At 43.9% G+C, this 11094-nt stretch overlaps 1 protein-coding gene across 6 annotated transcripts in view; it reads left to right on the top strand.

The window, feature by feature from the left end:
* Positions 1 to 2662: 2662 nt before the first annotated feature.
* Positions 2663 to 11094, top strand: part of hivep1 (HIVEP zinc finger 1) — a 41204-nt gene continuing 32772 nt past the window's right edge. For 2 of the 6 annotated variants that reach the window (XM_028423274.1, XM_028423316.1), the window contains exons 1-3: positions 2700 to 2819; positions 3757 to 3917; positions 4901 to 5063. In XM_028423274.1, coding sequence (XP_028279075.1) covers positions 5024 to 5063 — 40 coding nt within the window. In that variant the 5' untranslated portion in view covers positions 2700 to 2819; positions 3757 to 3917; positions 4901 to 5023. Of the gene's footprint in view, positions 2820 to 3092; positions 3176 to 3756; positions 3918 to 4900; positions 5064 to 11094 lie in introns of those variants that run through there. The other 4 variants (XM_028423282.1, XM_028423298.1, XM_028423290.1 and 1 more) reach the window with 4 other exon arrangements.

Here is an 11094-nt window from a genome sequence, read left to right as displayed (position 1 = left end):
GCTGATCCTTAAAGACACACATGGAGCAGGTCCAGCTTCAGCCGCGAAAAACTCTTGATTTGATCTCTGCTCGCATTGACTTTGGCAAAGAGAGGGGCAGCTGAGGGTTCAATTAATAAACAATTGTTCTACTCTTGGCATCGCATTAGCTCAAAGCAAACACGCTGTCTTCTCACACACACACACACACACACTTTTTTTTTTCCTTCTTGCACTGAAAAACTAGAAGCATCTCAGATTGCATGTGGGTGTACAGACAGCAAAATGAGGAGCCTCAGTGGCAACAGCTGCCACTTTAAGTAATGTTAATTGACAAAAAGCTGTTGTATTTTAAAAGGAGCTGAATGGGCTTCATATATATATATATATATATATATATATATATATATATATATATATATATATATATATATATATATATATATATATATATATATATATATATATATGTATGAAGCTCTCATTCATTCATTCATAGAAAAGCATCTGACTGTGAAGGGACAACAACTCCTTAGTGTTCCTGCAGTAAAAATGAAAAAAGTTCCACTATTCAAATGTGCCATTTTAAGTAGTTGCAGTTGAAACAGGTGAGTCATAAAGCTCAACTGAGCCTGGAGTCCCACTCTGCAGTCTGCAGGAAGCCTGTGATACAGTGGTGGGCGGCTGTCACACAATAACTTATTAATGGGTAGATTTGCCTCACTGCAGCAAACTTTCTTTGGGTGACAGCGTGTTCTCTCAGACACTTTTTTTTTTTTTCAGTGACTGAATTGGAATGAAAAAAAAAAACATGCTGCAGTTTGAAAATCTGCTCCTGCAACAGAAATAAAAGGAAAATACAAATTAGCTGCACTTTCTTTTAAGGAAAACTGGCTGTGACACGTTACAGGCAGCAGGTTGCTGGCGGAAATCATTCGATTTATTTATCGGAGAGCTATTTCTGACTACGGGGTAAAAAATAGCTCGACCTTTTTTGTTCGGTGATGTGTCATAGCTCAACTGGACTAATTTATACACACACACACACCACATACCGTGGCCATAGATCCAGGAATACAGACACAGGATAAAAATAACAACAACCGGTGCACCTAGGCAACCGCTGCAGAGCCTCCTGCTTCAGATCACATGGAGACACCTACAGCATAAACTGCAAATTTAATCATCTTAATTCAACTGTTCCAAAGCAAACTGTGGGCTCGTCAGGGTTTCGTGCTACTGTCACACAGTTGTAAGAGGAAACTGAGCAAGAATGAAAACTTTCCTCTGTGTCTGCAGGTTTCTTTTCTTTTAAGGCTGCAGTGTAAAACACGTTGCAAAGCTGATGTGGAAAATATGAGTTAAAGCCGGGGAAACACTCATGTGAAAAGGTCATTTAAATCCCAACCCACCTTTAACCTTTCATCTATTTCTGATGTGAATGTGGTTTAGAGGGCGTGTGTTGTTATTAAAGTTATAACGTCTGCTTTGAAGCTCTGTCTTTCTCTCTTAATGGACAAAAAGTAAACATGGCGTTTATTAGCACCATGCTACTTGCAGCATGCTAACAGTGAGTCTAGCATTCTCCTGCATCTAAATTGTTTGATGAATTCATGTGTTTACAGTGCCGCTAGTTAGCCTGATATGCTTAACAACTTGATTGATATTTATCAAACGAGTCGGAGGTCACAGCCTTAAAATGCGCCTTTTATTCACGATAAGATTTAAGAAGACAAATGTTTGTGGCGTGGCCTTCTTCAACAGACGTCGTCTAAGAAGGCGTAGCAGAGGGTCAAACCAAGCATCTGGCTGCTGTCACCTAGCAACCATTACACCGTTACAGGTAACAGATGGCACACATGCAAACCAACACAGATTAACAGAAAATAAATCTTCACAATCTCCAGGAAATGACATTGTGTATAAGAAAAGGGGCCCAGCAACATATTCCTGCCCTATTTGACCCACAAGGGGTTAATCTGGCTAAGCTGAACTGTGTACTGTGCTTCTTTTATTTTGTCAGGCTGTAAAAACTCAAACTAGACACAGAAATATAAATAGAAAAAAACAATTTTATTTTTTTTTATTGCCTAGTTCATCAGTTAATCATTTGTCTTTATGATTATGACTCATAGGACCTTTATTAGCTTTGCTTTTATTGATTAACCTAATATTTTATGACATGTTGAAAGGAGCCGTGCATTATATAATTCTTCTGCTGGAGTTCAGCTGCAGTGTCAGAGGCCACATTTTATGTATGTCTCTTTATTAACGGAGGCCGCAGGCGGCGTCCTGAATCCAGAAGAGTCGCTGTGAGGCCCCTGCTGCGGGTCTGAGCACGGGGAAGCCCGGTCGGTAGTGGCGGAGGGGCACAACGTGACCTGACAACAAGGAACCTCCGGGAAAACCGTCAGTCCTAAACTATGTGCAGGAGAGAGGCTGGCTGGGGCTCCGGCATATGGGGGGGGAGGTTTACGACAAACGACACGACCTGCGACTCGTTCGTATGGGTTTTTACCGCGAGAGGAAGAAGAGCGTTGAGGATGAGGAGTAGCAGAACGAACGCGGTTTAACAACCGGGGTGAGATTTTGGCTCCGGTGTTCGGGACCTCGGAGGCAGCCCAGGCTACGGCGGCTGCGCGGCCGTCGGGATAACCCGCTGCCAGGGGAGGACACCCAGTGGCTGGGAGGCGGAGACGGGACCCCCGCTGACGTCAGTGGGCCTGTCTGTTTCCTGCAATAGAAAGTGAGAGAGAAGGTGAAGGGAGAAAACAGAGCTGGACCCCCTCCTCACACTGAAAGGTGTGTTTACTACCCTGACACTCTCTAAACCCGCACCTGTGAGTATGAACGCACCCGCTCCGCTTCTTCTGGTTTCCTGCGTGTGTGTTTGCGGCGGAAGGAGCGGCTCTCTGCCCCGGTGATATAGGTCGACCTCGGAGGGGGTTGGGTTGGGGGGCTGCAGCCGGAGTGAGTCGGACATGCTTCCACCACTGTGTGTGTTTGGTGCGTTTTGAGGCTGCCGTGAACTTTCAGAGCTCCGTGGCTGTCGTGGTTTCGGGGAGAGGCGTGCGCGTTTTTTTTTTTTTTTTTTGGCGCAGTGTTGTTTTTTTTGGACTCCTGCAGCAAACCGTGCTCCGAGGAGCCAAGTTGAACCCCTCTGCGCGGCTGCTCTTTGTTGCTCTGTTTTGGCACGGTAGGTAAGCCAACAACCTCCTGCTAACTGCCACCCTGTGTGCGTGTGTGTGTTGTGGAAAATGTGCATGTGTGTAAAGGACTCGGGCTTTTCGAGCGTTTTGTTGGACATAGGGGAAGTGTCCCATTCGAGCGCAGTTGCAGAGACAGTGAGGGGTTTTCCCTGGCTCCTCCCTCCTTCACAGGGCGTTCACGTGTTGCAACAGGCACAGAATACGGTATTCCCACGCGTTGTTTTTTGCTGACTTCACTGCATGCAGTTAAATCCCAATTCTGTCCTTTAATTGTGGCGTGTGTGTGTGTGTGTGTGTGATGATACTGCACCCGCTGAACCCGGAGCTCAGCTCAGCTCCCCTGCAACGTGGACGGAAAGCCCGCTGCTGTGCACCGGCTCCGTTGCTTGTATCCGCTGATGTTTGTCAGGCTCATTAACGGAGCCGTCAGTGCGTGACTGTGCGCGCAGGGCTGTCTTTACATAATGCCTGTGGTGGATCCTCAAGTGTGGAACGGAAACCATCACTCATGAGTCACCTGCTGAAGACCGGTGTGTTTCCTCTCTCTCTCTCTCTGTACTCGTACCAGTATCAGGGTGTTTCCTCAAATATCTGTGCGCGCACAAACACACCGACCTGCAGACGGACTGACAGACAGGGATGTGCACGGCTCTCTCGTACGCGCTGTCCAGCCCGCACTGAAGCAGCAGCAGCAGCATCATCAGCGGTGGTGGTGGCGGCTGCAGTCAGGTGAGCAGCTCTTCATGTGTCTGTCGTGTGAGCTGCATGTGTGTTTGTGTGTGTGTGTTTTTCTGCGACCTGGCGCACAGAGTCTGTGCAGAGACCCACTGTTAGATGATGTCATTGCTCTAGCGCCACATGTAGCAACTGTATGGAGACAAATCATCATCCAGTTGTAGTAAGTGTTATGTAATATTGGTGAGGAAGAGAGAGAGAGAGGGGGAAACAAAGGCTGAGTCCCGGAGCTGCTCCCTTGCTACATGCATGTGTCTCTCAGAGGCGTTTTTTTTTTTGTAAGACACACGGTGGAGATGATGCAAGGGCGAGAAAGCTGAACAATGTCATTAAGATGAAGATATTTATTCATGATGATCTGACTTCCTGTCTGTGCAGAGGTGAGCTTTTTTTTTGCTCTGCGGTTGTTTATGCATATCAGGTAGCTGTAGATGTTTGAACGTGAACACCCACCTTTATCTAACGAGAACTTACATGACATGCTACATTCATGTATGAAGTGAAAGGGCATCATGAAGCGGACAGATTCCTGTCAGGTCATCATCATCATCATCATCATCACACAGAGGACCTCATTGTTTGTCATCTGCGCTGACGTCCGTTGGAGTCTCTCTATCAGCCGCTGACATGTCAATCATTCATTTTCCGTAAACAGCAGCATGTCTGTGTTTAGTTTGAGCTGCTGCAGAGGTTATATTGTTATGAGGAGAGCATGTTCATACATCCTCTGACAGCAGACAGCAGGCCGAGCTGCACGTTGTTACAGAGGAATTAAAAAAAAAAAAAAAAGGAGTCCGGCTGGGGCACCTGTTTGAGGAATAAACTCAATCAGCTGCTCTGTCCTGGACCCCCAGAGAGCTGCCAAGTGGGAGCAGAGAGACTCCACTCCTGCACAGTGCCTCATTGATCTGTGGAGCTCATGTTTAGCCGCTTCAGACTTAATATATACAGTGTATGTGTGTGTGTTTTTTCTGTAGATGCACCCAAGCTGCGGTTCAGGAGTTGACTCTCCTCAAGGTTAAAATCCACCCCCCCCCCCCCCTCCTCCCCTCACCCCTCACCAACTCCCCCAAGATGCACCTGTGAACTGAGGCGGAAAGATGCCGCGCACCAAGCAGAACAACCCGAAGAATTTAAAAGGTGAGTTTCCTGAAATATTTTTCAAAGGCTTGGCTGCAGGGTTTCATCTGAAGCTTTCCTTTGGTTCGGTTGTCATTTTGGTGCAGTTAAGTTCTAAATTGCGTCATTATTTCCCTCAAATATCTGCATGGAAAGAAGAAGAATGGTTGAGACATGGCAGTGACTTCATTGTTGAAATATATTACCCGTGTTTGGCTTTTTGTTGCTTCTGTTTGCTGTTCCGGTTGTCGTGTTGTGTTTTGTTGCCGGTCCGAAGACTCTATGTGTGATCTTAGGCTGTCCACAGAGTGTGCGTGAACAAGATGTTTCCTTATGTCCATGTGGGGATAAACATGCCCACGTGTGTGCAGCCATGATTGTAGTTTGTACAGAGGCTGCATTTATTTAGACTCCCTGATGCCTGAGCTTCAGTTGTGAATGAACACATGTTGGTACTTATTGGCAGTTGGAAAGCTGCGGCACGTCAGGACATCATCACCGCCTTCAAAATGGCGATCACATAGCTCCTTGTTCATCTTGGTATAGAGGCCTTAGTCTGAGGGTGACAAATCAGCTGTTGGAGCAATTCAAATCCACATTCCTGGGTGGCAGCCATCACCACCGTGGACTCACTGCACAGAGCTGACTTGCAGTTTTCAAATAACCAGAACAAAAATACAGCAAAATTAATTGACTTCAAACTTTTATCTCCTCTGTTCATGATGTACATGAAATTATTAAAAATTAAGCGGTAGCTGTGGGTTCTTCCAGAGCTTCTGGTTCTCTGTGTCAGGGCCCTGTTGACCCATCCAGCAATCCATGCTTTATATAAGCCAACCATGTCGTCAGTAAGCCTTAAAAAAAATGAATTCCTGCACCTTTCTTAGTCTGTTGTCATGAAGTGTGCATGCAGGTGTGTTGTTGTGGTGTGATTAGGGGGAAATCTGAGTTCAGCGTGAGGCTTTTTAGGCTGTAATCAAATCATTTTATTGGTCTGTTTGTATTAACATTCAGCGAGTGTGTGTCTGCGTTGTGTTTGATCTTCCTCACTCGCTCTCAGTGGTTGTCGTCTCACATCTGATGGTGTTATACGTGGAAAGCAAACAGCATTTAGATTTAATTATAAATGTAAGCAAGTGCATATTTAAGTCCGTAAAGGCCCCGTCGGAGCATATTGAAGTCGGAGCTAACACAGAGCACCAATTGGCTTGAAGGATTCCGTGTTATGTCGAGAACTGACAGATTTACGTGTCAACAGACGTTCGCAGTTCACAGATCTTTGGAATTTGCAGCGTTACATGCTGGGTGTGAAAATGTGCATCACTGCCATTTCCCCAGCAGTCGATCCACACGGCACATTTCCTCATGTCTGTTTATTTACCATATAAACACATCCTCTCTGTGTGCAGGTTTTTTTTTTTACCGAGCTTACTTGATCAAACAACATAAATAATTCAGGTTTAGAACAGTATGTTAATTTGCCCAAAAGAGGAAGAACGATTCTGTTTTTAATGAAACGCTGGTCCCTCGGTCCTCAAGGTGCCGCAGCTGCTGCAGTGATTTTTATTTATATTTTATATATGTTGTCATTTCAGGGTAAAACATGAGGATTTTGTAGATGATAATTGGCAGGAGTTTGATTAGGATGGACAGTTTATTTTTCCAGGATGTGTAGAGAAACGTCTGTTCACATATAGAAAAGGAATAAAATGTTATTCTTCCATCTAAAGGCAGATCATCATCTAAAGACGGCCTGTGTAAAGTTTTGATTTAGAAGGGGTGGAACCTCTGACTCAATGCGACATGTCCTCCTGGAGATCCTCAACACGCCGCGGGGATAACCAGTTTCACTTCCTCATCTTTTTAAGCTGAGACCTGACGCCTCAGTTCGGCTCCTCGTTGTGCCCTTTGACCCAGTTCATCACCTCTCTCTCTATCCGGGCCTGCTCTTAAAGGCGTTTCCTTCATCTGACAGGAAATGCTAATAGCGTGCTGTGCTGTCACATGCTGAAACTCTTCTGTAACTTAAAGAAGCCTCCGCACACTGGCCCAGAGCCATCACATGATGATACTTTAATGCTTTCAGAAAACACTCAGCTTGCAGTTAAATGAGCCTTAAACACAGTATTTTCTGTGCATAGTAACACTGCTGTAATTAATCAGATGCTAAGGTGGTATTTAATTCCTGCCTTCGAGGTTTGGCAGCTTCTGACTTTGATATAAAAAGAAACACACATTTTCCCTGCAGTCATCTGAAATCTGTCTCGACACACTTTGTCTTGTCAGAGGAGGAGGAAAGAGTTATTTCTGATGAGTGAATATTTTTCATTATTCCTCTTTTGTGAATGTATCCCATCAAATGGTCCAGAAACACAGTGCAGCTTAACAAAAACCTACATTGAAAGATATATATCTATATTTGTTTTACAGTGAGTGCATGTTTTTGTCTGATATTTTGAGGAGACATGGACTTTTTATCAGCTACAAATCCACACCGACGGCTGCTATGAGTATGTGTCTGACATTTTTGTCTATGAATTATCAGAAAATATAAAAAGAAGAATTACAGATATTCTAATTATTTTACAGCTGCAAATAATAATTATAATAAAGGAAGCACAAATTAGTTTCAATATGATAATTTAAGGTTCAGTATTTTCAGTAACTACCACCAAAAGGGAAAAAATGATAAATATTCATTACTTTCTGCACGGTCTGATTAAGACTTCCTGAAACACCTGACTCGACTGCAGCACTGAACAGAAACACAAGAGAGGAAGCTTTGTTTGTGATGAATCTTTGGGCTACTCCGGGAGAAAATTCCTGCCTGTATTTTTATCTCAATCATAACAAACCATCACAGACTGTAAACACAGAAGCTGCTGCTGCTGCTGCTGCAGGCCATACGTACTCGCTTCTTCTCCTGTGAGACATAAAGAAGGAAAACCCCGGTCTCTGGCGGTCAATGAATCAATTATCCATGTGGGATTCATTCATGAAGCTAAATGATAAGTTTAAGTGGCAGCAGAGTCTAAACACTTTCTAACCCTATGTGTAGTGTGTGTGTGTGTGTGTGAGGGATGAACCTATGACGCACTTTGTGGGCAGCAGCTATGCAGGAAGTCAGGAACTCCAGTCTCCCTCCTGAGCGTCTGTTTACGTTTGTCAAACAGCTGGTCTCCAGGCAGCACTGCTGCTGTGGATTCCCCTTCATCTCTGTGGACTTCTGCAAAAACACGCACAGTCCAGAAAACCTTAATTAAAATATTACTCCTCAAACTGAACAGTGAAATTCCACCTTTTATTTGTTTGATGATATTTAATGCTGCAGTCAGGACTGGTGTTTTTCACTCCCACTAATTTGGTCATGGCCTTTTAGTCCTAGGTGTGTTACTCTGTTTGGTTAGTTTAGCTGGATATTTAACCTGATACCACTGAGGGGTTAAAGTAGGACGAAAAATGAAAATGAAAATATTCTGCATTTAATAAGCAACTGTTAACAGATTAGATGATGTATTTTTAATACTTCTAGGTATGCCGAGTTTCTTCAATAATATTGTCTCATGCTGCCGACCGATTCTTGTTTTCATTCACCTCAGCTGCAGCTCCACACCAAGGTGCAGTTAAAAAGCAGGATGTGTGGCCTTGTTGGCTGTGTGGGGGCGGAAAGCGACCCTGAGTTAAAAACATCTGATTCAGAAATGAGTGCAATTCATTAACCTTCACTGAGCTGTGCTCACAGTCTGTACATCTGCTCCTCCTCCACACGATGCCTTCAGGGCCTGCGTGGTGTTTGTCATCTGTCTGTGATGACTTCTTTTTTTTTTGTTGTCGGTGTGCCCCTGAAGGTGCCCGGACTTGTTAGCGGCGCTGGTATTTATTGAACGGACTCTTGCATTCTTCTTGTCTTATAAAAGGCCGCTCGCACTGGAGCTTAACGGGTCTGGTACCCGGCTTTAGCGTGATGAATAGTGAACAACTGTGCTGAAGGGAGGTGCGTTTAATAAGGTGGAAAATGTTTACGCTGTAGAGGCAATGAAGGAGCCGCAGATGGAGTTTTCCATCCCTCACTGCGCTGACACAGATGTTTATGCGCTGAAATAAAGTTCGTGTGTCTTGTTACATTAACCTGATGTTTGTTTAATGTGTGGATTTGGATTTAGTTCGGGGATTTATTGCTCTTTAAACAGGTGCAAAATTGTCTTTACAAGCCAAATTCTGGATTTGATTTGTCCTCGGGTTCATGTTGTTTTTCACCGTGTCAGTAATTTGCAACAAACTGACATCGGTTTCCTGTTAATAATCAACCGTGGTTCTGACCTTACAGTGACTGTGGTTAGATATCCAGGGCCAGAATCAGCCATGCCAGCAGCCCACACTAATCACAGTTACACTCTAACCCGGAGATGGTGGACACCGGACACACAGAGCTGCCTGTTCTATTAAAGCTGCAACACATGTTTGGGGCTGCTCTGACCTTGGCTGCCTTTTGTTTTGAGAGCTTCGTTTTAACCCTCAGACGTTTTTTGTGCTGCATCCTTAGCTTCGGTCTTGTGTTTTCTTTCCCAGGCTCTTTTTTAAATCACCGTTAGGGTGAAAAACTGAAATTTAACAGCTATTATTTTGTCAAGACGACTCTGGAAAGCCCCTTTACCAAAAAGAAAAAGAAAGAAAAAACTAAATCGGCTGGTGTTTCTCAGGTCAAATGACTCTTGAGGTGTCAAAGCTGCAGATTCGATCGACAGTGAAATAATGATGACACCTGGGTGGACATGCTGATGTCTGGCCCTCTTGATAAATTCAGAGCTGACAGAAGTAACAGAAGTGTTTCAAAAGTTCTTCTGCAATAATTTTAAACAAATTTTTCATCACCACAAGACACTCCACATCCTCACACAACAGGAAAGGTTCATTCCTCTGGTCTTTAGTGGAGCGTATACTTAACAACAGGGCTAAATGTTAAAATAATGCGTCTAACTGTATTTATTATTGGTATGTGGACAAAGCAGCATTCTTGATTTAACATTTGTGGGTTTGTCAGTCACGAGAAATGACCACAGAGATGCAGTTTCCTCAAATATCTTATTTAAATCTCATTATAAATACACGGAAGCATTGTTTAAATTAAGAATTCCTCTGCTTTAAATGTACAGCACAGTAATGAGTCTGACCTTAGCGTAATGAAACGGTTAACATCCTGGGCTGAGCGAATGGATTTTTACATGTTGTGTCATGCTTAGGCAGCCAAACCAGTGTTTCCGTACGGTCCCTTCAAATTACAGTGTGGGACTGCAGCGAGATTCACACAAAGGGAACTTCTCTCCCAGAGGCAGGAATAAACCAGGGTTTTAGCAACAGTAACTACAACAGACAGGCTGAAACTAGATCAGGGATGTCTGTTTAACTCGGCGCTAACCTCAGAGAAGCTTTCACTTTGACAGAGCTGGGACAGGGAGGGACGGAGCAGGGGAGGAATTTTTATGGCCATATTTTGTGTGAATGAAATTGAATATGGCCAAAAGAGGAAAGCGGCTGCTGCCTCTTTGCCAGCCTTGAAATGTGGGTTAATGTGTATTCCTTGTTTTTTAACAGAGGAATAAAAGCCAGCGCGGTCTTTAATGGCAGGCACGCAGAGTTCAGGCGCTGAGCAGAATGCATTTTTGATGATAGAAAATGATGATGATGATGATAATATCAGTGACCAGGAACTTGCGCCCTTTTTTCCATTTAGTGTGAACTGTAATTGTGAGGTGTATCTCACAAATGGCAGTGGTTCTAATTACCCGAGCCTTTGCTAAGTGGATGGTGGTTTCTCGTTTGACATGTCAGCCTTCAGGGCTACAGCTCTGTGGTGGAAAAGAGGCTGAACCTCCCCAACACCTGGCAACATCTGGTCTGGAAAAACCAATTTGTCAGTCAGTTAATTTATGTAGACTACAAATGGGAGGAGTTTTTTTTTTTTTTTAAACCAGGGTTGAAGGTGCATATTTACTCCTATCTTGAATTTAGCAGTTAATGAGAAAATAATCACTTGATTTATCAATAACAGTAA

The sequence above is a fragment of the Parambassis ranga genome, chromosome 2 (genome assembly GCF_900634625.1).
Source record: "Parambassis ranga chromosome 2, fParRan2.1, whole genome shotgun sequence".
NCBI classification, from domain to species: Eukaryota; Metazoa; Chordata; class Actinopteri; family Ambassidae; genus Parambassis; species Parambassis ranga.
The sequence above is the reverse complement of the archived record's forward strand: the minus strand, read 5'-3'. Positions and strand labels throughout refer to the sequence as shown.